Source organism: Syngnathus floridae, chromosome 10, assembly GCF_059516105.1.
Source record: "Syngnathus floridae isolate MCC-2025c chromosome 10, RoL_Sflo_1.0, whole genome shotgun sequence".
Classification (NCBI taxonomy): Eukaryota; Metazoa; Chordata; class Actinopteri; order Syngnathiformes; family Syngnathidae; genus Syngnathus; species Syngnathus floridae.
Genome location: NC_142422.1, coordinates 5,424,901 through 5,451,324, shown reverse-complemented (window position 1 = coordinate 5,451,324; position 26,424 = coordinate 5,424,901). Strand labels below are relative to the sequence as shown.

The 26,424-nt window shown below is 42.5% G+C and overlaps 1 protein-coding gene and 1 long non-coding RNA gene across 5 annotated transcripts; both read left to right on the top strand.

Annotated features, from left to right (window-relative positions):
• The first annotated feature begins 4,921 nt into the window (after positions 1–4,921).
• hdac9b (histone deacetylase 9b) lies at positions 4,922–22,274 on the top strand. Of its 4 annotated transcripts, none has more exons than XM_088387773.1 (11): positions 4,922–5,544; positions 10,326–10,567; positions 10,785–10,997; positions 11,696–11,820; positions 11,919–12,040; positions 15,201–15,332; positions 15,556–15,671; positions 16,870–16,992; positions 17,380–17,557; positions 17,641–17,855; positions 20,442–22,274. In XM_088387773.1, exons 1-11 carry the CDS (start codon positions 5,436–5,438, stop codon positions 20,766–20,768), a joined length of 1,902 nt encoding a protein of 633 aa, XP_088243899.1. In that variant the 5' UTR covers positions 4,922–5,435; the 3' UTR covers positions 20,769–22,274. The 4 variants fall into 4 exon arrangements, with proteins under 4 accessions (XP_088243899.1, XP_088243901.1, XP_088243898.1 ...); XM_088387775.1 differs by having other exon boundaries at positions 4,924–5,544; positions 10,785–10,995; positions 11,703–11,820; XM_088387772.1 differs by having other exon boundaries at positions 4,925–5,544; positions 11,696–11,826.
• A 365-nt stretch (positions 22,275–22,639) lies between these two features.
• Positions 22,640–23,535, top strand: LOC148392096 (uncharacterized). Its single transcript, XR_015860721.1, has 3 exons — positions 22,640–22,754; positions 22,966–23,057; positions 23,421–23,535. It is a non-coding gene; the product is annotated as an uncharacterized LOC148392096 (long non-coding RNA).
• Positions 23,536–26,424: the final 2,889 nt, after the last annotated feature.

The following is a 26,424-nucleotide window of genomic DNA, read 5'->3' as shown; positions in this document are numbered from 1 at the left end:
GGTCGTTGCAGACTCTGGGTCAGGATGTGCTCTGCAAGAACGCTTCCGATAGAGAGCCTTTGTTATTATGAATCCTTCAGGGAATATTTTAAGGTCAGCCAACCAGGCTTTGCAGGGTTGCAGTTGCACTTGTGTGTCTGTATGCGGTTACACATGATGTATCTGCTTTCTTCCTGTGTTTCACTGCTGCAACAATTCCACTTTCTCCCAATAGACCATGATGTAAAAAAGATTATTCTAATGGAAGCTGTCATTAAGATGGATGATCAGAGAACAAATAGTGATGTGCTTATGAGACTAAAGTTTCTTGAGTGATGAACAAAGTGGGCTGAATGTATGTAGGCGGAAGTTGTACAACAACATGGTCAATTTGATTCAGCCGATCAATGCTTTCCAACAGAGATGAGCACATTGATCAGTAAAAATACCAAGCGCTGCCCTCTGTTTCCAGTGTGCCTTTGTGCTGTGTCTATTTATAGAAAGCCAATGGCAACAGATGAATGCACAGCGTCAGAGACCTATTCAAAGTTAAAAAGTAAACTGACCTCCGGTGCACAATACGTGGATGCTTTTGAAATTGCTTTGAAAGTGTGTTTTTGCCATTTCGGAGGACAGTGCTTCAGTGGTTTCAGGCTGTATTTTCAAACTCGGATAGAGGAGTCAGCAGATGATTGATGGTGCATTGGTGCACACAACATATATTTGTTATAAATCCCTCCTGTGAATCGTGACATACTTTGGAATCTACTTAATGGCCAAGAAAAAATGATAACAAATAAATGTGACAGAAATAAATAAATAAATAGACAGAAAAACAATAAATAATAAAACCTTAAGGATATTACAAAATCATTAAATGCAAAAAAACCCCCAAAAACGATTCACATTCATGTACATGAGCTTTTATGGCCCTTGTTGATGAGGGGAAGAAACTTTGTACTGTTCACTTTTATGAGAGCGGAAGCTGGCTTGCAATTAACTGTGCTATTATTAGCTAAGTTGCCGAACTTGCCGGCAGCGTTTCAGAACGAAGCAGCGAACATGACGATCTTAATTTTTACCCCCCCCATGTTATTTGATCCAACCTGTTAAGTAAATTCTATATTGCCTTGAAAGTCCAACAGGAAATACCACAGGATGCCAGACAGAGTAACCTAATAAAAAGTGAGCGTACCCAAATCATTAGTGAGGAAACACTCACATAACACATCCAGATGTACACACTAATTGGATTTCATCACATCAACAGTTGTACAGCCTTTGTGCTTTTATGAGACTGACTGCGAGGTAAATGGAAAATGTTTATAAGTTTCCAAACTTTAACAGGTAGAGAGGCTAGTGCAGAGATATAAGCACCCTGCACAGCCCCCCCCCCCCCCCCCTCGCTGCAAATTAATGGAAAATCTTCCGCCAATATGGTGACTCATGAGGAACTGATGTAAGTAAGATGGGGGCCAAGAAGGTCATTTGGGACTTGGGAGGAAAGTTAATTTCCCTCCAGTGTCAGGGCAACCAGGGAGATGATCCTCAGGGAAAAAAGGGGGCGAGGCTCTTGCGTCAGGGGTTGCTGGGGGGAAAATCTCCTCTGAATATATATAATGAGCTTACTCTAACAATGAAACTTTGCATCCATACAGGCAGGAGGTCAAAAGCAGATCAACCAAAACATATTTTTGTATTTGGTCGATGGACAGTCCCTCCCGCGTGAGTAGAAAGTGGCCCTGAAGTTCAGAGAACAATAAAACGTTCACTCCCTCGCACAAATGGATTGTACGCTCTGAAAAGAAAAACAACACATTTTCTCTAGCCGGGATCACATTTATAGCGAGCTGTGTTTGTCCACCTAATTTATTTCTTGCAACACTTATCCTTCTCCCGCCTGGCTCCCTGCTGGGTTTCATCATGCACACTTTGTCACAAGGCAGCAGTGCCATGGTGATTAAGCCACAGAAGTCGGGTGTTGACTCGGGGACTGGTCCAGTAACAGAGTGAGAGAGTCAATTTTAAAGACACGTACAAGCTCTTCCATGCTGACCACAATTTTTCATAATAGAATGGACATCCTTGTAGATCAGGGGTGTCAAACTTTTTTTTTCACAGTCCGTCAACCCAAATAAATGTATGAGCACCTCATATTGTATACAGTATAAGCTACAAAACAAACTGACAAATAACTCGTTCTCAAATCAGACTACTAAAAACTGGTCAAATATTTAAAAAAAAGATATTTTTAAAAGTAAAGACAATTTGCAATTCTAGTAATGACACACGGATTCGATGCACAATTTGTCTTTGCGGGCCACATAAAATGATGTGACGGGCCGTATCTGGCCCCCGGGCCTTGAGTTTGTCACCTGTGTTGTAGATCATTCAAGTTAAGCCATGCATAAAAAGATGCTTCACATTCATTGTTGGTTGGCGCTCTTAATTTTTTTTCTGTAGAAAAATGTATGGATGACGACACAGATCAACGGATAAATCACCCATTCTTAATTGTATACATAAAACTTGAATGGGTCAGATATACACACACAGCGAGACACAGTTGGCAGTACATAGAGTGACGATCGTGCGGAGATGCTGACTTTCACACTTAAATGCTTTAATAGGACTAAAGTAGACAAAGGCCACGGGTGACGCACAAGGAGCTATAACGGTCTCGCCACATTGCCGGTTTACTGGGGCCCTAGCAATTGGACGGAGCTATTTCCAATCCACAATCCCTCATCAGCCCCAGGAAGCAAGTCAGAAATAAACATTTTAGGTTAATCACTACTAACATATATTTCAAGTTAAATACTAGGAAGGGAATATTGCCTCCGACTGCAAATCCATTGCCTCCAATTTATAGTAGCATGTTGGAAAGAATAGGGCCACTTGTAAATAAATTGTTTGGTAGAGTGTTGAAGAAAGTAATGCTGCAATTTAATTTTAGCAGTGCTCTCGCTCATATAAATAGCGTTTCCATTTACATATTATTCATGTGATGGACTCACTTCCTCGTTTGAGAAACTATTCCTGGCCTTTGTGGAGGTCAGCCTCTGGGGCTGGACTCAACAATCTTTTGCTCCGACAGATGCTGCGACAGATGGAGTCTTTAGCCATCCTTACCTTCGGCTTGAGGATTTCTTATCTCTCGCACAAATCTTATCCGGTGGGACTGCCAACCATTTCATAAAAAATTAGGAGTGACAAGAGCTGTAAAAGTTGCACAAAGCAAAAGTTTTGATTTTTTTCCCTCATTATTATTCTGGCTAATTGGCTCACAGGCGGCATAATTAATGTCAGACATTCATTGCACGTTCCAATTTTGACTTCCTTGGCTGTGATAAAAAAGGATGGAGGGGTTCAATGTTTGCCTAGCTGAAATAACACAGTAAAAGTCTTTCTGCGCGTGCACGCGAGTGTGCGCGTGCACGTCCGCAGCCAGTCGTCAGAGCGCAGCACCTAAAAATAGCTGTTCTGGCTCCACGCCCCTGGCTGGGGGACAGGTCAAATTATGAAGGAAGATGAAAAATTTAAAGGCACAGGCTGCTTGGCCACAAAGCTGCCTTAGTGGTCAGATTTGATTTGACTTTTATGGGAGGGAGTCACATTATATCAACAATGGATGTTGGCTAGTTTTGGAAGGCGTATTAATAGAACACTCATGAAATTGTATATTTTCTCAGGGTTTGGGTTTTAAAAGTGAGTAATGTGTTTGCATTTTCTCATAGTCCCACATTATACATCACATTAGACAGGCTGTTGCATGGGGCTGGTGGTGGTAGGGGTGGGGTGGGGGGTACGCCATGGGAGATGCTCTTGACACAGTTGGTTTATGTAATTGCCGTCGCGCTGTTACGGCATCTTCCAGTTGGCAAGTTGAAAGCATGCTTCCCGAGTAACAGCACTGGCCTGAATACACACTCGAACCCCACACATAAGCGCACTGAGCCGACACACACACGGCAATGTGTCTTCAGTGAACACAGTGTTTATGTGGCCTACCACTTCAACATATCATGTTGGGTGTTAGTCGGAGAAAGTTGCTTCGAAGGCTGGATTCTGATTTAATGGTGGTAGTACCAGATTTTTTTTAACTGTCTATTTAATCATATAAACAACAATAATATTGTAAATAAGAACATTGCATTGGTCAGACTCTTCTCATTGATTTAAATGCAGATAAACTCCATTGAGTGTTTTATTATTTTTTATATTTATTTATTTTTATTTAATGGTGGTTATTGTTGTTTTGGGTAGACACATTTTAGCATTTTTAGAGCTTAGGCCTTTGTTGAGAGGGCTTATTGTTTGGGCTCTATTTGCAGCCAACTGATCTGATTTTTTAAAAATCATTTCAACAAGCATAATTCCGATGAGATGATAATTGGTTATTTTCTCACTGCTTTGACCTACATTCGAATTGGACCACCCGAGGCTCCTGGGATAAAAAGATTTAAGTTAAAGGGCGTATTAGCATTAATTGTACCTTGAAGGGTGAAAATAGATGGACAGAGCACGCTTTCTCCCCAAAAGTGTCGTCACAGTACAGAACTCGGTTTGAGAAAGATCAAGTAGTTCGGCTCAAATTAATTTTCCCAATTTTCATCCGCTCACTGGTAAACGAACGATTCAATTTCAACTTGACACAGCCCAATACTGACTGATTAGTGCTTTGGCTCAGAGAATGTGAACAAGAGGTGGGAAATCACCTTTAAGCATGCCTTCGTGGTGGATTACAGCAGGAGATATTTAAATATAGAGCCGGCATTTTTGTGAATCACATGAAAGAAGCACTTTTTGTGAATCATTTGACAACTACATCAATGTGTAAAGGGGATCCTACTGCTCGTCCACCTGAGAGAACAAAATGAAGATAGAAATAGAGACTTGTTCCACAACTCAAAGAGGGAGGGGAGATCAAGACTCCATCTGCAGAGAGGGAGTCAGGAGACATGCCTTCTGGCAGAAACTGCAGAAGACAGCTGTGTTTGGTGTGGTATTTTTAAACGCATCAATGCTGCTCCAATCCCTGCGCCTCGCCTGACCTATTTTTAGCCAGGGCTGGCTATTGTTCTATTTCTGTCACCTGTGGGCCACGCAGTTGTTGATTCACATGCAAATGAAGCTCCCTCCCTCCCCAGCTTACATTGCTCGCCTGAGTGAGGTGCTTAGCGCACACTACACGACTTTGCCAGGCAACATTTGCAAGCTCCCCTCTGACACGTTGCTGTGAAGAGAAGGCAGGGAGCTTGACACTGTCTTAGTGTTTGGGTGCCGGGCCGGGGCTGAAAGCAAACAGCCCTGCAGAGATCGAGAGCACTCCTGCTTTCCAGTGAAGAGTGCTGTCTCAGAGGAGGAGGCGGAGGAAGGCACTCGCTCCCCCGGGTGGCTGAAGGGGTGGCTCTCTTGGTGACGGCGTGCGATGAGACCCGAGTGCTAAGTGGAGTATGCTGCAGACGATTTACGAGGGCGAGTCAAGTTTCTCCACAACAGACAGCCGCGTTGGAGCCCAGCCGCTCCTTTACCAGAGCAGGATGCACAACGTGAACGGTTCAGGTGATCCTTTTTTTAAAGTTGCTCTACCTCGGGATGTCATCTTTTAGTTTTTTTCCCCCTCTCTTGGCTTTTCTACTCGTGCATTCCATCTTGACATCGCACATCGTCAGTGTACTTGTGTCTCTCCCACTCTCTCGCTCGCTCTTCCACCCAACTCTGCGCGCAGCGAGTCTCTCTTTTTCTGTGCAAAGAACAACTCTCAGCTGGGCTTCGTGGTAAGATCACGCACCTTTTCCTGAATCGAGGTATTTGTCATGACATATGTCGCTTTCTGTTCTGTTAATCGGTTCTAATGCTGAGCGTTCAAGCAGCTCAATTTTCTAATAGGAACTGTCATTGTGCTAAACAATATGAATAGGAAGTGTGCAACCCTTGTTCCCAAACTCTTACCGGTCAAAGTGAGTCACTGAGATTATAAAAGGGATGTTGTTTTCGTGTACTTTTTAGGGAAGTGGAAAAAGTGTCATGGTAATGCAGAGGGGGGCAACTTAAAGGTTTCTCTCCGAACATTGACCACAGTGCTTTATTTCTGGCATAACAGAAAATGGAAATTTACAATACGGCAATGTATTGACTCACATGAGTTGGCAACAAAAGGGACTTAAGATGAGTCAGGACATTGTTTGTCATGCATTTTGTAATTGTTCACTGTTTGAATGGTCTGCATAGTTGTTGATTGTCATAAGTGACACGGGTGTTTGGTGACAAAGGGATGAATCATATGGTTAATGTGATATACCTTGAATAGAAATTAGGTGAAACAAAAATAAATCAAATGTGAATTTTGGGCTTTTAAAAAAAACAAGCATGAGTTTTACTGCAGGCAAAACCCCGAGAGGCCACACAAATTTAGAAAGAAGACAGGAGGATGACACATTCCATCTGTCAATAAATCATGTTGTCACACGTCTTGTCCTCTGTGTGCGAGGCCTGTTTGTCAAACAACGGGTGCACAGAGCGTCCGAATACAGCCTCCTTGCTTATTCTGTGGGTCAGCTATTCTTAGGTGAGTTATTTTCGGCTTATGGCATTAGCCTGCTAAGATTAGGCGTCTGTGCATTATCATTCCATCTTGGCATGCTCCTGATATAACAGTGCCTTGGAACATATATTAATAGTGGAACCCATTCGCCTGCTGGATTTGTTTTTTCTTTTATGGTAAACGATTTGAGATTTTGACAAATATGTTTCTGAACTAATCCCGAAAGACTAAGTGGTATGAATTGAGGTCAATGGCAATCCGACCATAATAAATATATTTTTTTAGATAATACTGTTTAATTTCAAGTAGTTCACGTAAATACGAGTGATTTAGTGACATCAGACGAAAGCTTATTCAAATGGGCTCTCAACGCAGGAAACTAATTAGCTCAGTCTGAGTGCAAAACATGATGCAAAGCCACTTCAATAGGAAGCTTGCAAACAATAATAGTCTACCTTCCAAGTACCCTTGTGTGGCTCATCTACCTTTATATCCCCTCAGAAGGTGTTTGAAGTGCTCACGACACACAAAAAAAGTAGAATAATAGGTTATATAATCCATTTGTTGTTTTAGATTTTTCTTTGTGGCTTTATGAGGAGGAAGGCTTGAGGATGCTTTTGTGGCTCCCGCCGTTGGTATAATTGATTTCTGGTGATTGATGTATTAGGATATGAGTCATATTTTCTGCAAAAATTGCCATATTTACATAGAACTTGACTATCAATTTTAGAGGATGATATTTTTTGGTCGTTATTTTTAATAATTAATGAATGGGGTATTGTGTGGTTTTTTTTTTGTTGACGGCCAAACAGGAGCCAGCAAGCTTGCACGGTGATCCGGGTCAGGCCTCTTTGTTAACAGATAGCACTGCAAGTCTGAAATCTGGCTCAGCGGCAAGGACGAGCCGACGTCTTAAAAATAAAGCGCCGTTTCCTGCTTTAGACTTGCCGGCTGCTCAAAATAACAAGGCACTTAATGAGAGATCCAGTGCCACATTGCAGTCACTAAGATCAGCTTATTTTTTCCACTTCTTCTGTCTTTGCTTCTATTTTGATTGTCAGAGAGAATTTAGATAAGTAAATGTGGGCAAAATGCCACACGAAGAAAGCCATTAAGTACTGCTTATGCCTTGTTTTTTCATTTGTAAAAGATGATTAAAAGTAGCCAACATCTGAATTGCGCAACTGGTGCGATGGAAGTGAAGTTGTAAGAACAGCTTTGTGTTTAGTGAGTGATATTTATATTATGAATGACTTGTTTCTCTCTAAGCCATTTTATTCTGAGCAGCCATCTCAAATTAAGGCTGTAATTGTCACTCTAACCAAGAGCAAGGCAGAGCAGGAGAGTAAACACTTTTAAGATCGTTGGCGCTCCGACTGCAGTGGTCACACGCCGTGAGTCACCCAATCGCCACTCGGCGGGCCTTCTACAGGGAGGAATTTGGGCATGGGGCAACAGGGTACTTGCCCGGGGCTAAAAACACATTTGGGAGCTGTCATTCATAAATATCTTGTTTACCAGTGCGTGGTGCATTGGTGCTGCCGTCCAAGCATGAGAGGTGTCATTCTAATCTAGAAACATTTATTTGCATCAAGGGTCACCATGACCCAAAGCCTGATTATGACTTGAAGATTACATGAATGCAACATGGCGCTTTTATTTTTGCAAGTGTTAAATTAAGATGGCAGCTTCACAAGTGTGACAGTCTTTCGCACATTGTCTATATTAAGAGCATTTATATTTGGCCCCAGTTACTGGTGGTTCGGTATTCTTGCCTGCCTACGGATTATTTTCGTTTTGACAGAAGCTAAAGATTTCTGTTTTCAGGCTCGAAAGTACTGCGTGTGCTTTTTGTCAAAATGCCTTTTGTTTTGGGGTGAAGTATATAGTCTGAAGAACGTTTGGAAGTTTTTTTTATGGCAGTCGTGATGGATGTATATTGTCAATTTTCCATTTGGTGCACTTGAATAATCACCATACCTTAAGGATCTCATTATTTTCCCTCAACTTTGGCACCGGGCTCTGCGCTATTCTTGTGGACGGTGGGTGGACAAGAATAGCACGGGCGCGTGAGGCTGTTGTGGTTTCCTCAAGGGCCATTTCATGCAGGCTCGGTTATCAAATGTGGCCTTAAGCTTTCACACTCCCGCCTACACCCCCCCGCAACCACCACGTCTAAGAAATAGTGATAGAGGCTCAGCTTGATGCGCCGATCAAAGTGAAGATCCTTAATGTCATTCGCAGTCAGGGTTGGGAATGAAATATGAGATTAATTAAATATCACAGTGGCGAGTTCTCCCCCTGCCAGCAGGTGTTTTTGTTGCTATTTTTAGGTCCATTAGGCAGAAGTAGCACTGACGGTGTCTGACTCACGGAGTCCTTGAATGGTTCACAGGTTCACGGCTGTCCCTGGAACAGCGCCCGTTAACAGTAGAGTCCTTTGTCAAGTACTTGCACGCCAAGATGCATTTTCCTTGTCAACATAGAGGAGTCTGATCTACAGGTACCTTTTCATGTCGGTGCCCTGCTCTGTCATTTCACTGAAGCTGTTTTTAGAACACCAGGACTCCCTACTGGTTGTCTTCACTCTTTGAACCTCTTCTAAGACTATCACACACTATTGTGCAATTTTTCTTTTTATTGTGTTTCTCTCTGCTGGGGACTCCGTCTTTATATAAGAGCTGATATAATAGTCCTCATGTCACATTGGCACAGTAGGCAGGAGATGACATGTGGTGAGACTCCATAGCTGCAGGATGGGGTGTGTGCTCATAATTACGTAGCTGGTGTTGCTATGACAGCAGCAAGTTAGGGTGGCGGATACTCGCATGTGGGGGTTGTCACAGACCAGGATTGCACCACTTGCTTTTATGTCGCTATTTATATAATCAGCAACGCCACGTACAAATGCAATGCTGGCTGTTATGCAAATTAACATCAGTATACCTGCCTCCAGGGAATGATGGCAACTAGTGAGAAGATGCTTCTTTGACTGGTGTATAATAAATATAGTGACTGGTTATTAAAAATATTTCTAGGAAGGAAATGTCAAATGTGAGGTGTGTTTATTAAGGCAATGAAGGCACTCAATAAATCTAATTGCAGCTACTGGAATTTATATGGGTTGTGATGTTTCTTTGGTGTCAAAAACTGAATTTTGGTGATTATACAGTATGTCCAGCTACACAAAATGGACTTCATGGATAGTTCTTTTGAAAATGCAGATGAACTAGTCTTCCATGTTTTTAACTACATATAATTTCCCTCTGTATACAGAGCTCGTAGCACGAAAGGAAGCTCGGTGTCTTCATATCTGCCAATTACACGTAATGACAAAAACACTTCCCATTAACGTCAGCACTCATTAACAAAACTGGCAAGATCTCAAAATACAGTATTATGCCACCATGATCGTCATCCTTAAAAAAATATTTTCCTTTAAGGATTTATAAGTGACATGATGTCCTAGGAGAAATGAGAAGAATGTCATTTGTTTATAAAACAGGATTTAAATAAATACTTGAAATGTCCACTGTGAGCTCCGTGCCAAATGTCCACTGGGTCCTCAGTACAGCTGCTCCCAGTAGACTCTGCCGGATGTGATCCAGTGTTTGTTTTTAGAAACGATTATAATTACAGGTTTGCATGAGAGAAAGCTTTGCCTTCATGATTCTCACTTTTTTCCTTCTCTTCCTCGCTCTCCATTATACAGCAGCACTGATATAACACTGTGTCTCATGACGGAGACGCATTCAGTGTTTGACATTTAATTTTTTTTTTCTCTTGTTTTGGAATACAGTGGAGATTAAGTCCGACGTCCCACTGGTTGTGGAACCCATATCTCCGTTAGACCTGCGCACAGACCTGAGGATGCTGGGGCCAGGTTCGGACCCGGGATTGTGGGAGCGGCAATTGCAGCAGGAGCTCCTTCTCATCCAAAAGCAGCAGCAGATTCAAAAGCAGCTGCTCATCAGCGAGTTCCAGAAACAGCATGAGAAGTTAACCCGTCAGCACCAGGCTCAGCTCCAGGAGCATCTCAAGGTGGGTCAGCTTTAACTTGAAACATAAGGGAGAAAAATCGAGCATCACAATCTTACAGCACAGTGTGAAAAATGTTTTCACATGCAAGCATCAAATCATCCATCACTGTAAAATACAAAACCACAGGAAGGTCACAAAAATAGCTGTGATTTCCCAAAACATCAAGCACCGAGAGTTGCTTTCCTCAGGCTTACCACTGGTTTTGCTGCGCTCTCAGCTTCAACAGGAGCTCCACGCCATGAAACAGCAGCAGGAACTTGCAGAGAAGGAGCGCCGTCTGGAGCAGCAACAGCAGCTGCAGCAGCAGCAAAACCAGCAGCACCAACAGAGCCAGCAGCAGAACCAGCAGGAGAAAGAGCAGGAGAGGCATCGGCGAGAGCTGCACATCTCCAGCATGAGTCTAAGGGCCAAAGAACGAGCCAGAGAGAGTAAGAGCTCCACACCGAGGGGGAAAATCACTCTAAAAAATACACTTATTATTATTATTATTAAATAATATATTTACGTTACACAAAACTGAGAGGAAAAAGTTAAACTACAATATACAAGACACTTGTTCCGTATGATTTAATTTTCCAACTTTGTTACATATTCTAATGGTCTCTGTTTTTACTCACATTGTTTCAGGTTTGCTTTTTAAAATTTATTATTATCACATTATTATTAGCTTGGTTTTAAAATTAAGAGGCTAAGAGGATCTTTGTAATTTCAAGGTGATCATTATAAAAAAAGACTATAATTAAAGCAATATAAATAGCTAAGGCTTCCTGGTGCCATTTAATCCTGGAATTTTGTTGAAAATATCTTTTAATAGAACTATGAGAATAGCTTAAGGTCTAAGGTTTCATTTCTGTTTTTACATTCTGTCTAATAATAGAGATGACTTATGACTTTGCCAGGTCAGGTAATTTGAAACGATGCCCTGAAACTGTCGGCCTGCAATAGGAGTGTTCTCGCTCACATTTTTTTTTTTGTTGCAATTCTTGTTGGCCGCTAGGGGGGGATCTTTCTACATGTCAAGGGACAAAAACAGAGCGGTTAAAACAGAAATAATTTGAAATTCACAATATGCATCACAAGTCATGTATCCTTAGGGTAACCCCAATCCTTGTTCTTGCACCTTTTGGTCTCACAGGTGCAGTGGCCAGTACAGAGGTGAAGCAGAAACTCCAAGAGTTTCTGTTGAGCAAATCAGCAAAGGATCCCACCAGTAATGGTGGCAATCATTCATTCATCCACCACCCCAAGCTCTGGTACAGGTGACTACTTTGAAATGAATGTAAAGCACTTTTGAGGTGCACATTTACATTGCTACACTGCATTGTGTCTTTTTATTGTTTTGTGTCCTCAGGTCTTCTCATCATATCTCTCTGGACCAAAGCTCTCCACCACTGGGCGGCATGTCCCCGACCTGCCATTACACTCTGCCATCACCCGTTGACGGCAAGGACGACTTCCCCTTGAGGAAGACAGGTCTGCTCATTTGCATATGTGTGACACACATACAACAATTATAGAAATATACACTTTGTGCATACTTTGCTTTTCATTGCATTCACTGGACTCCACTTGCAGTCAAAACTACATAACTGGACCTTTATTGATGTATTGGCTCATTATGAAAATCTAATGCTTTCCCAGCTTGTAAACTTTTGGGAAAGAAAGTTATTATGGAGTCTACATTACACATTGTACATGAGTACAATTTGTACCTCGAAGAACAAAAAGGACTGTACCACAAGTTCTAACAGTGTGGGCTATAATTAAAATCCCGTTTGACCTCTGTCAATCAAGAGTTCTATAGAGCTATTGAGTGTTTCCTGGAGTTGCTGATGACCTGCTAATAAGGTCAGTTAGGCTCATTATGACCCCTGCTTCTCTCATCCATTCAGGGAACCACAAAATGAGGACACTTGAATTCCTTCTTTAGTTGTTTCATAGTTCACTTTGAAACGATTTCAGACGCATTTAATGATGTTGTTTTTTATATCATTATTAGAACCATGACTAATAATATACTCTGATTAACTGTTTAAAGAAAGTAATAAATGCAGTAATAAGAGCAGTTAAATCTTTTCCAAATTCTGGGCTTTAGAAGTAATTTTGAACGGACACAGGTTCCCACCGAAAGGTAAAAAAACTTTAGCGGTTTAAAGCTTGAGGAGGCCTTTGGGGAATGCTGTATAAATAAAAATAATTCCCGTCCCTTAGTTTTTACAAGACTTGGCGAGCTCCAAAAAAAAAAAAACCTCCGCTATGAGGTCACCAAATTACATTATGTTCTTTCCCCCTCAGTGTCTCTTTAATTTCCAAAACGACCCTACTGGTTAATTTGTGTATACCCAGTTTCGAGATTACTCAGAGGAATTGTGCAGACGTCTCACATTGATAAAACTTGTTGCTTCATAGATTCCTGAATCTATATGTGGTCATTTCCTGCTTAGTCTCTCCTCCCCCACTTCCTGTCTGTCTTCATTAGAGCCATTTTAAAGGTTGACGCACAAAGGTGGCGTTGTTCCCAGCCACCGAACGCCACCGATGGCTGATTGGCAGGTGTTGCCGTGGTCGGGATGTGCCCTGACATGATTGTTTGTTTAAGAAAAGATAGTGCTCTCAAAACAAGATGGAGGTGACTCAAGTGCTCTGTGTGAGACACCCGACTGCTTGGTTGGGCCAAAGGGCGAAGTTCATTGTTTATTCTGGTAGAGTTTCATAATCACATTTGTCAGGAATATATATTTTGTCACACGTGGTTCTTTTCATGAGTCTTGGGACTTTTACAAACCCTGTAAATGTCAAGCCATTCCAAGTTTAACAGGAAATAGTGTTGGCGGTTGCCAAATAGTAGGCCAGGGATAGGTTAAAAAAATGTATATCATAACTTATGGGATTCATATATTATTCACTTAAAGCTTAAGAAGAAGAACAGTCACCATTTTAAAAAAATGGACAAACTGTTCAGGCAAAGTTTTATGTGTATCTGAATTAACTTCTGCTAAAACTATCATGTTTACTCAACAATTAACTTTGAAAGTGCGAGGGGAATTTTAGAGGCGGGATTACTGCTTGGAAGTTGAATCTATATTTAGGACAGAGCTAAATATCAAGCAAGTTCCGGTGTACATACCGTACTTGTTTTTTTATTATTGATGTCAACCTATTTTAGTTGCACTGAGGAACGAGAGCAGAAACACCTGGACAAAACCATCTTTTTTTTTTTTTTTGGCATGCCATAACTATCAACCTCCTAAAATGGCATTTAGATTAAGAATGTAACTCAAAAAATGTAAAAGAAAAGCCTGTTGTGGAGGTAATTGTCTAGATACGCACTGAATTGATTGATTCATCTTTCTCAGAATCATCGATGGAATTCCACATTATTCGCCTATCTAATCTTTCCGTTATAAAGGTTCTACTGCACTTTAAGGTCGGCATAATTGCCTTCTGTATCTCGGAGCATCAGGGCGATTTTGTGTTTTTCCACGGGGACCAGTGAAAAAGCGTTCCTTCCCATGCCGCTGTCTGCCGTTCCCGTGGTGACCAATTGGCATATGTTGCTTAGTGGCAGCAGCAGTGTATAAAAATAGAAAGCAATCAAGGCAGTGGGGCGTGAAGCAGATTCACAGGACTCCCAGCAGCCTTTTTCTCCCTCCCACTCCTCTCTTCTTTCTTCCTCCCTTTCATTCATCCTCACACCCACAGGATTAGAGGTCCGCCGCCGCCACGTATTAGGGATGAGGCTTTGGCTGCTTTGACAAATGCCAGAAATAGCAGCATCTGGCCCACTGTGCCCCTATCTACCCTCCAGCACCGCCTCCATATTCATCCTCCCCTGCAGCACTCCTACGTCATCATAACCTTACTTCCCCATTTTCAGCTGCATGATCTTTGCAATGTATGCACACACACAAATAACATTTTTGATTCACAAACTGAATAATCAAGAAAAAAAAAAGATTGTATGTTGTGTAACAGGTTTACATAACGTCACCGCAGCATGCCCATTTTATCTTTTTTGTGTCTTCCTTTGGCTGCGTGGGTTAAAATCCTCAGTATCCTTAGTAACATCTACTTCGAGTCAAGTGTTCCTAATTTTGACTTTGAAAATTATTGGGTGAAAAGTCACACAAGAGAAAAATTGGCTGGTCTGCTATCTGGATCAGGTTCCGCCTGGCTGTTGAAAACTGAGGAGTGTATTGGTATTTCTGTTTTGCATTAGGAGGTGGGAGGTGTTGTGGGGAGCTTGAAACATCTGCCATGTTTTTGTGTTAGTTTAACTGTTGCTACTGTATCAAACTGTGGTCACCAGGGCAGGTAGCGGCAGAATTTCTCAGTGTTTCGCGAGATAATTTAGTCCAGATGATTTGGAAAAAGGCCTGATCGTGAGTCATTTAATCGATCCAATTTTTTTTTGAATATTTCAAATCGTTGACGTGTGATAATATAATAACTTGATTGATAGTCTGATTTCATGATGTTCCTGTTGGCTTTCACAAGTTCCATTACATTGGCTAGAGGGGAAAAAAAAACAACAACACTGCTTTGACTTACTCACACCATCGGGTCATTTTTCACCCTCAGAGAATAAACCGAGACTAAAGGTTCACTCGCTATTTTTATCTTCTTTCTTTAGCCTCCGAGCCCAACCTGAAGGTGCGGTCCAGACTGAAACAGAAAGTAGCTGAGAGGCGGAGCAGCCCCATGCTCAAGAGAAAAGATGGCAACCTCGTCACACCGTATAAGAAGAGGGCGCTCGAGCTCATGGGTATGAGACCAAGCTTATGGCAGTTGAAACATTTTTTATGTATATGTATTTTTTATGTATGTATATATATGTATATTTATATTTTTTTATGTATATATTTTATGTGTGTGTGTGTGTGTATATATATATATATATATTTTTTTTTAATTCATTCATTCATTTTTTTAAAAGTTGGATCGTGTGCATGAATACTCATTACTTGTAACTTGTATATGTTCTGCAGACTCTACACCCACAAAAAGTGCCCCTGGCTCCGGCCCCAGCTCCCCCATCGGGGCCTCCAGTGCCTTGGGGGCAGAAAATGGACCCTCCTCTTTGCCTACTACCACAAAAACTGAGGTACATTGGCCAAATGTCTGCAGCGCCTTTTATTTGCCAAATGAAGGAAGCTGTGGCATATGCATGTTTAGAAAAAAAAAGGTTTTGGCGAGATGGGGTGAAAGTACAAAATGCTTGGCTGCCCTTCTGCTCGCAGCTATAAAAACAGCCATTTGCCCTCTGTCTGTTCCCCTCCAGTGAAAATGACTACCCACACCGACATTAAAGAGGCACAGCTTGACCCGTGTGTCCGACTGCGCCAGGTTTACTTGTGTTAAAACAACACATTTTGCAGGAAATGTGAGCATTTAAGAGCAAACAACAGCAACAGTTTCAATCCTGCTCCTTTTTTATCGCTCACATTATTCCTCCAGATGTTCTGCACAATTAGGCTTTTCAAAAAAAAAAAACAATCTGAAGTTTGGCTCCGAGTTTAGCTGTTGGCTTGTCATTGTATTTCTGTCATTGACTTGGCTTCGTGCCTCCTCTAAGGCATTTCTTGATAGATTCAAGGCTGAGTTCTGGCCCATAGATCCCCTTGGACCGAGCTCACAAAGAAGACCATTATAGCGGGTGGCAGATATGACACATCCACTTGCAATCTCAACAGAGCAGCTGTGTTTTCCTGAACCATGGCTGTTTACTCTCGCGAGGACCTCCAGTGACAGGGAACGCAGAGACGCCCTGACATCAGGGCTCGGGGAGACAAACGGACCGCGGCGTTTAATTGAAATCCCAGGCGCTGGTAGCCAAAAAGACACCCGCGTCGCGAGCAACGTCAACACACAAGCTTGCTATTGTCATTGGTGGAGCGCCGGGTTGCCTGTAGACCTCATGCCTGTTGCAAAAGCAATGCATGTTGATGCACCGTTACATTAGGTATCCTTTTACAGAGGGAACGGGTCCCTCGGGTCGAATATGGGCCGGATATCCACGTACAGGTCATCGAGTACTGGTAGGGGTCGCGAGGATAAACAAGGCTGTTCCAAAACCACATGCTGGTCCCCTTCTCTGCTGGCTACAGGAAGTGTGCCCCATTGGTGGTGTCCTCCTAGAGGGCAGAGCCCAAAGGCGGGGACCAGCTAGCATTTGATCCATTAGGGATGAAGGAACACTACTTTTACTACTTTTAGTTAACTACCTAGGCCACATTCTGAACTGCTGGTGGTTCCCACAAGTGAAGTAATGTTTCTCTTTGTTTCTTTCCTGTGTCATATAGCGATGGCCTTCGCAGCCAAGATTATTCCGACCAGAGAGTTCCGTGTCCGTCTTGAGTTTATACACATCCCCGTCCTTACCGAATATCTCTTTTGGGCTTCCGACTGCGTCTTCACCTATCAGCGTAAGTATCTTTCGGTGTTCAATTATAATTTTGCATCTCCTTCATTGTGACAACAGGCCACTGACCCTTGTGGCCTTCAAAGATTTTATCACCCATTAGATAAATATTGTCTGGTATCAAGCTTGCTCTTATCTTCCACCTCATTTATCACCACTTTTTTAAAAAGCCCAAGTCCACTCAGGTACAACTCTTGATAACCCAACACGTGATTTATCAATGTTTGGCTCTGGCACATTCCAAGGACACCTGGTCATTAACAGCAGTGATGTTTCACCATCTTTTAATGCGATGTCATTTAACGTTCATAATTACGACAGACAGCTTCAGTATTTGGAGTATTGCATGTGGTATACGAAGTGAGTCACTATTTGTATTTTTTCTTTTCAGGCGGCTGTTGGCCTAAAAGACAGATCAATAGAGAGCAAGCATGGACTGCCAGGACATCTTCTAGGTCCTGTGCCTCTTCAGAACGGTCTGGAGTCCAAAGTGAGCCCCAGTCACCAGGCTCTGCTCCAGCACCTTCTCCAGAAGGAGCAGATGAGGCAGCAGAAGATGCTTTCCACTGGTAAGAACAGTTTACTTAAAATAAATAAATATAATTTCTAATGACCCGAAGCAAACTTAATATTTTGGGCTTTGTTGTTCAAGGTCCAGGCTCCTTGTCAACCCACCCCTTGTCCCCACTGGCCATGAAGGATTGCTCATCCAGCACTCGGCCAAAACTACCCAAACATCGGCCCTTGAACAGGACCCAGTCAGCTCCACTCCCTCAGAACACACTGGCACAACTTGTCATCCAGCAACAACACCAACATTTCCTGGAAAAGCAGAAACAATACCAGCAGCAAGTCCATATAAATAAGGTTTGTCTTTCTGTCTGTCCTCTTCTTGGACAACTTGGATACTATGACTAGTGATTGGTGATTAGAGAAAAAAACTTCAACTTTGCTTTATAAACCTGTTCTGGAATTATTTGACTTCTCTAGATGGCACAATTGGTTTAAATAATGGCGACGAATAGAGAGTTCCACCTAAATGAGTCAAACAATAAAACAACTGGTTCATGAAGCAAATTGAAGCTTCGTTTTACCATCACTCTGATAGACTTATTTTAAGGATACAAATCCAACTTTGCCGGGGTGCTGAAGTTTAAAAGTCTTGACCCATAGTTTGTTTTTCATTGCTATTCCACTGCCGGTAAATGTGCAATACAAAGAAGTTCAAAATGGGGAAGAAATGCTTCCCTTGCACTAATTCTGTTATCATAGCTCAAGGCACCAGTGTTGTTCACATGCTAACACTGTGAAATTCAATTCAGCTAAGTTCAAACGTAGGCGAGAGAGGAGGGGGAAAGCCCAGAATACATTTTGTTCCTCTGTGGCAATATTTGTGTTTCTGAAAGCTAGCCGAGGTCACCTCGCCAAGACACAAGAGAGTAATTATTCTGGTGAGGGACGCGTGTGAGGTGACCGACGCTGTGAAAGGCGGCATTGTGTGAGCTGCACTGTGTCCCAACACTGGGCCCTGAAGGAGGAATGGGAAACCACTGAGGAGGAAATAAAAGCAAAAATTGAGCTCAAGTGGTAACTGACGTGTACAGCTGACACGTGCGTCTCAGCACCATCTTTATCTTGAAATTTCTGAGTAAAGCATCAAAATGGCAGTTTTGTTTTTGTAGAATGGGCGATGGTCCTTTTTTCTTCCAATAGTGGCCTCCAGTTGAGTAGGCATTTTACAATCATCAGACCACTCTCCCCAAATAGACTCTTACTTTTTTCCCCCTTCATACTAAAGAGGCCATTTGAACCCTTTTACTGTCCTAGACAGAGGTACTTTAGGCACTTCAACAGTCCAAGCGAATTGAAAAGAATCTTATGTTATGTGGAGACTGCTTGCTGTCTGGTAAATAGCTGTCCATTCTGCTCCAAATTTTTGCATGCATATTTATACAGAATTGTGTCCAACCCAGGGCCTGGGGGCCAGATGCGGCCCACCACATCATTTTATGTGGACCGCAAAGACAAATTGTGCATCGACTTCATGTGTCAATACTAAAATTGCAAATTGTCTTCGCTTTTTAAAACTACAGATATTGCTAGCAAATGATTTGTACTGTTATTTTATATATATTATAATATTTATATTTATTTGTATTTATCAATAATTGTTTTTACCAGTTTCTGATTTCTATGAGTGCAGTGCGGCCCATATCAAAAATTAGTCTGACACCCCTTTTAAACAGTATGTAGGAGTTCTGCCCATCCTGCCCAGTAATATTTTTTATTTAGTTTTAAACCCCCAGAACACAAAACTGATGCATTCGCATGACTTATTCACTTGTATAAATCACAACGGGAATACGCAGCATCAACTGCTATTTTAATTGAAACTATACGTCGCTGGAATAGGTAGATGAATATAAATGTGCGTGTAAAGTATGAATAATTTTGGATAAATTAAATAAAATTTAATTACTTTTCCCACGGCACGCTTACTGGGAACGGTTCACACGAGGGTAATTTTATCTAAAAAGAAACTGGGCTGTGATCATCCAGCCCAATAAGATCGTGGGGTAAAGCCACTTAAAGTGGAGGTTATAAATGGCCACTAATCAGGGATGAGCCCTGAGTGTTTACAGCGAGGGATCAGTGAAACATTGCCCTAATTAATTTCCCAGTAGAGGCTTGTCAGGGGGGGGCTGTTTTTACACGACCTCCGGTGCAAGCTACAGTAGGGGGCAGCAATGGAAATTTACAAGAGATTAGGCATTTGGAAAAGGTCTGCACGGTGTTTACAAAAGCTGAGCTAAAGAGGCTAATCGAGATATTTATAAAAGGCCTACCTGGTGTAGATAATTTGGTTAGCAGGCACTTTTCGTTGTTGGCTGTAGAGCCCCCTTCTGGTGGAACTGTTGAACTAATTAATTCCCTAACTGAAGGTAGCTCAGCGTAAATGTAAAATGAACTCCATCACCACTATAAAGCCTTTATCACTTTGTAAGTGTAACATTTTATCATTCTCAACTGTCAAGAATAAAGAGAAGTTAATGACCAAAATGACACATAATTCATCACAAATTGTACCGCTCTGATTATCCAGACACTTTCTCATGTTGCAGTGATTTTTGACTCAATGGTTATCGTGGCAATTTTTCCTTTCAGCAACACAAAACTGTAAAGAAGCCAAAGAAAATCAAAACACACTTGACGAGTTTTCGTTGCTTACTGAGCCAAAGTCTTGCCAGATTCTCTGACACCGAGTACATGTGAAGTTTGTTTGATTTCAATTTGCAGAAATTTCGGATTGAACTCAAACTTTTACATTGTGAATCAATATACTGCAGTTTCATGACTTAATATTCAGAATTGCATACATTGGATTTTATGGTTGAAAGTGCGTGCCTGCTACATGTAGAATAAAATTATTCTTATTGTCAATGTGTTCTGCAGCTGCTGTCCAAGTCCATTGAGCAGTTACGTCAACCCAGCGCGCACCTGCAGGAGTCCGAGGAGGAGCAGGAGGAGCTGCTCCACGGAGAGCAGCCGGAGCGCATGCAGGAGGACAGGCTGCCCCCCGGAGGAGTCATCCGGAAGCACACGCTGAGCAGCAGCGGCAGCAGCAGCGGCGGCTCCAGCGTGGAGCTCCCCGACCCGCACTACGGGGTCATCAAGGTGAAGGAGGAGCCCCTGGATAGCGAGGACGAAAGCTTGGAGGCGGAGAGGAGCTCCTATCTTCACCAGGTCAAAGGGAGGCTGGTGATAAGAGCCATGATCTGAGGATTACGGGGAGCCCGTCACACACTCCAACATTCGCAGTACATCCCTGTAGTGTACACACACGCGCACACACACGGCGGCACTGTAGGCCTTTTGTGGCCGCAGCGGCAAACCATCCCTTTTCCACTCGTTCATCACTCCCTTTGAGACTATCCGCCATCCTCGTAGTAAATATGTAGGCTACATTGTTGTGTACATAATACCAAGACAAACGAGCAGCTTATGGTCGTTCGGAGTCTACTCGGCTGACAGAAGATGATGTACATGGCCGCTGTCTATGTACTGTGGATTTAGCATCATAGTCTACGCTATCTCAAGGGGACAGGTTAGGCAGGTGCACGGTGCGGACGAGCCAACTCGAGCTCCCACCGTGCATATTTTCACCACTGAATGCTCCTCGGCACTGAATATGATCATGAATCTTTGCAGTATGTTCAAGGGATGGGGTGGGGGGGTATACCTACTCTGTTATTCTGGAAAATCTACATTGATGTTCTATGTTAAAGGTTGAACATCTGTCTTAGCCAGAATGTACATTTTAAATGCTGACACGGGACGCTCCCCCGTGCTGAGCGATGTCGATGGAATACGGTCCACTGCTCAGATTGCAGTTTTTAGGATAAAGCACTCATCCCCCCCCCACCCACACCAGCGACTCGGGTGCACATGCATCACCCAACACTCACTCGCTAGCGTTCTGTCTCTGTCTGGGCCCCGTGTTAGCTGAGCTCTCCTCCCCTGCGGGTCCAAATCAAAACGCTCCTGCCCAGCTTTCAGCAGAGGAGTCAGAGCGAGCGAGCGAGAGAGAGCGAGAGGGCCGGGCAGGAAATGCCTTCTAGAAGCCAGGAGTTGGAGTGATTCATGTGTGCAAGAATGTTTGCGAGAGAGGAGGGCCTTGGCTTGGACTAAGTCAGGAGTCTAAAGGGCCAGGCTTCACAATTGATTTACTGTCAAGGCGAATTACAAAGTGAGTGGGGATACGGTCAAGGGAGTCCTATATATGGGAGATGGCTTCCTCTCTTTTCCCCAGTGGGCATGCTTACCTCAACGTGCAGGTTTGTTGTAAGGCATAAAGAAAACAAAGATGAAAAAAAAACAGGATGGGACCTTTTCTCATTCGATCCCATTTCCCTTAAAAGTGCCCATTGCGACATGTATAGTCTGTCTTAAAAGTGATCAGTCCAATGTATCGGATAGCTGTAAACCGTCCCGTTCCGTTTGTAAAACTGCTCGTGAGAGTCTGTGTTTGGATCCACGTGAGCTGTCTGTCTTATGAATCGTACATGTCACTTTGTCCGGGTTTTATTGTGCTAGGTTGAGTAAACACCGTCAGAACAACGCGAGTCCTTTTCTCTTGCCTCTTTGAGTGAATTGTGATGACGAGAGAAGAACTTCTTGGGTGTGAAATGTCAAAAGGAAGAGTTTTTTTTGTTTGTTTGTTCTTCTTTTGGCCTTGTGTGACACCTTTTTTTAAGAAAATAAAAATAAAATTAATTTACCTTCAAAGTTCTCGTCTCTTTGCTGGTTATTGAAAAGACTAAGACTCTCACTCTGACATCTCATTTATGAAATAGAAGGACTAAACCGCCGCAATTGAACACATCTGTCTTGTGATGTCATTTCAAAAGTGTTTCTTCACACAATGAGCTTGATTTTTATGCCTGGCACAAGCTAATTGGATGCCTGGATGGAATTAACATTCTTTTGCACTTTGAAATGGGCGTTTGCGTCGTTGTGGGTGTGGACACAAATGACTAACTTCTCGGCTAATGGAAGCGGCTCCATTAATTCCCTTTAAAACATCACACACATAAGGACAGACACACAAATACAACAAACATAATTAGCTTTGGCCTTTTAAAAGCTCTGATAACCATGACACATCACGTAATATGACATCCTTAGTTTTAAGATTGTTTCTATTTAATAGGTCAGGAATTCTTCGGCTGTGACCTTCAGAGAAGAAGAAGATATTCCCATGACATGGTAATTATGTTTGATTATATTTATTGAATTAGGATAATGATGGGTCCTTGAACAATTTACGATTATTCAAATTCTTTTTGACTTTTGATGCACACCCTTTACCTTTGGAATTTCCCCTGTAAAATGCCTGTTAAATTTGACACAAATCTTCTCAAATGGGCTTTTCTCACGCTAAAAAAGCAGCTCTTTATTTTCAGGCATGTATCTCAAGTCTTTACAGGGGGTTTAAGAAGCTTTCCGAGTGCATCGTTTGAAGTGAATGAGCAGGGCAGATTGTGGTGGCATTAGTCCAGTCAAGATAAGGTGAGCTGATGAATGACTTGCATGCATACCCTCAAACACAGCTTAGGCAATTTCACAGCACGTTTAGCGAGTGATGCTGGCCTGAGATGCCATACACGCCATCAAAAGTCTCTGAGGCCGGCGTTGTTTTCTGCAAAACGTGTACAGGAGATACAAGAGTTTATTGCAGTTCACATTTGGCACCATCTTTGAGATTGAATGAGTTAGCCTGTAAATTTACTATAATTTTTCCACAAATAATTTGGTCTCTGGAATGCCTGCACAACAATGTTATGTAGGCATAGCTAGCTAACTAGCAACTGTAAGTTGCAACAAAAGAGCTTGCGAGCACTCAAAGAGAAAAATCAACTTTGTTTCTTGCAGGAACTTTGAGTTTTGATTTAGTCACACCGACATGCATCAAAGGGAATCGCTTCGACCGCACACGTCAGGCTTGCTTCCTGACGTTCTATCCATGACGTACGCTTGCCTTTGAAGCCCTCCGTAGGGGACGACGCTGCAGAGTGTTGAATTTGAGAAGGTTTCAGCATTTTGGCCCCTTCACACTTCCATCACGACTAATTGGACTGATGACCCGCAGCCCGCAGCGTGGTCGTTTTGTGGTAGTCATTGGAGACGACTGATTGATTGACTCCAAAAATGAATCCAGTACGCTCCAAAAAAGCGATGTGGAATGTTTCTTTGGGCCCTGAGGACCACAAGGTTGGAGATCAGCTTCACTGCAGCCTATATTTCAAGCTCCATGCCACAGGATGACAGTTCTCCCGTTTGCAAATGACAAATTAAGTAGAATTTTATGTTTAAGTTTTACAGCATTGGCTAAACTTTTTTTGCTCTCTTTTTGATGCAAGCCCAACGCTCCCTTAAACATTGTACATTTTGATGTAATGAGGCAGGACACATGCCAAAGTAAAGACCACTGGAGCACACATCAACTTTAGGTCCAAGTTAGAAACAGAAAGTTAACTGAGGAAACACCCCGATCGCCGTCATACTTACTTTGCATCTTATTTTTTTTACAATGGGGCAGCAAGTTGTGAATAGCACATCTTCCACACAATCAAGAGGTTTGCATTTTGAATCACACCCAGTATGCTTTCTCCAACATTCCAAAACATGCTAGTTAGGTTCATTGAAAACAAAAATGTCATTTGTGATCAACTTAAGCTTGGCTCCAAATGTGAAAAAAAAATGGTGGATGGATGGATGGATGGATGGATGGATGGATGGATGGATGGATGGATGGATGGATGGATGGATGGATGGATGGATGGATGGATGGATGGATGGATGGATGGAATGTCAAGTCGATTGCGGCCCTCGAGCATAGTTTTCCCAAGTGCTTCATCCGTTCACAGCATGATAGCTGTCAATCATATGCAAGCTGTAGGAGATTGATGTCATGTTTTGATTACAGCGTCCGCAGAAGGTAAAACAGCATTCACCACATATCCTGGTCTTTCATGGTAATGCTCAACTATCCACAAATCTCAATATATGCTGAGCGTTTGACATCACATAAGATCATGGCCTCATAATTCCGAGATAAATGAGTAAAGACATGTATTCAGTGAAACTCTACTCTGCCAGCTCCTGCCCACCAATGTTGACGATGACAGACAGCTTAGAACAGCAAAGGAAAATTTCCAGCTTTCAAGCGTGCGCCTTGAGATTTGCATGAATCTGGCACCCAGTGGTACGACGTGGTGTTTTTCTTTCCATGTGCTGTTAAACTGCACTTGAAACGTGGGACAGTGCAGCACTGGCGGCCGACGGAGAAGTGTTTTGTGTCCTGGCGTGAAAAAAAAGAGAGGAAGGAGGGAGGTGGGCTGATGTCAGATGGGCGTGCTGCTGAAAGCTGACTGAATGTTTGTGGCCCGCGATGCATTGGCTTGTCCAAGGCCCAGCGTTTTGTCCTTCATTGGCTGCCATTTGCCATTAAATCATAAACCTCGCAAGATTAAATCATTGGAGGCTTGCATGTACTCCAGAATGGGGAAATGGACTTCAGTAATCGCTTTGAAGCGTTTTATTTTCACAAAAGGAATGTGAATGTATTCAGAGGACACAGAACGCAGAGGAAGTGTAGAAAATGACAACTTGATCTTTGAGAAGGAGAAGAATGTTTTATTTCTGAATATTTTAAGCTAATTTTGTTTTGTCAAAGATATTTACCAACATTATAAAATATTCATGTTCTTCTTCATGACTGATACAGCAGATATATTCTTCATGATATGTGAATCGTCACCAGGATCTTAAAAAAAACAATCCTGGTATAGATAAATATCCCACAGTAGAAAAAAACACCTCCTTGAAGGAGTTTAAAACCAAACATCCTTTTAAGAGCAGAGAAAAAAGTCCATAACTTTTCCTTCTGTCTTCTTTGATAAAACACTGATGACCCCATTGGAGATAGTGTTAATAATGCTGTCAGTCTCCTTGACTAGCGTCAACCTTACTGTTATCTTAGCCTTTCAAGGATTAATATACCTTTTCAAGTTTAATGAGATAAGAGACCCGGGGGAGTTCTCCCTGCTGGGTTCAAAGACTGCCTGGCTTTAGGAACTGCTTTGTCTCAGCCACTGATTGACCCGACTGATACTGTGGAATCTTGCGATGGAACCTCGCCACTGGCCTGACAAACTTGGCCTCTCGTGTCTGTGAGAATCACCATCACCGCAGCTCTGGCGTCACAGGGTTGCCGTCTCTTTGCTTTGATTGCAGTGACCAGGCACTTTTATATGTCTTTACACCGTCCAGTACAGAGACCATAAAACTAGTCTGCCGCTCTCCAAATGGTCGGACAAGCTGTGCTTGTAAGTGTTGCCTGACTTGCACTGCTGGCTGAAATGACATCCCGAGGGCTTGCAAAAAACAGGATTTCTTCCGACGCTGCATGCCAGCAGACCATCAGCAGATCCAGCTCGGAACTACTCATTTTGCCAGTTGAGGGTTGTGGCCGTCGACCACTGGGATTTGTCTTGTCGAATCTACACAGTGTGGCAAATGATATGCGGCAAAATAACCAATGATGTTCAAAATGGTTTTTGATAGTTTTAGGTTTATTGTTGACAAAAATAACACATAGAACTAGATTTTAGAAATTGAACATTATTTGTTTATTGAAAATTGGCTCCATTGTAAATATGTTCGTTGTAACCACACGTCTTAGCTATAAGGGGGTCATTTTAGTTTCCTCAGTTTAAACTCTTATTTTGGTTCGGATTGGCTGGCCTTGGGCTATGGACTTTTATTTTGAACTTTGGTGAAGATTTGCTGGCCTTGGGCCATGGACTTTTATTTTGACACAGCCTTTGGTCACCTGGTCAGTCACCTGATTAGTTACCTGACCAGGTAAAGATGG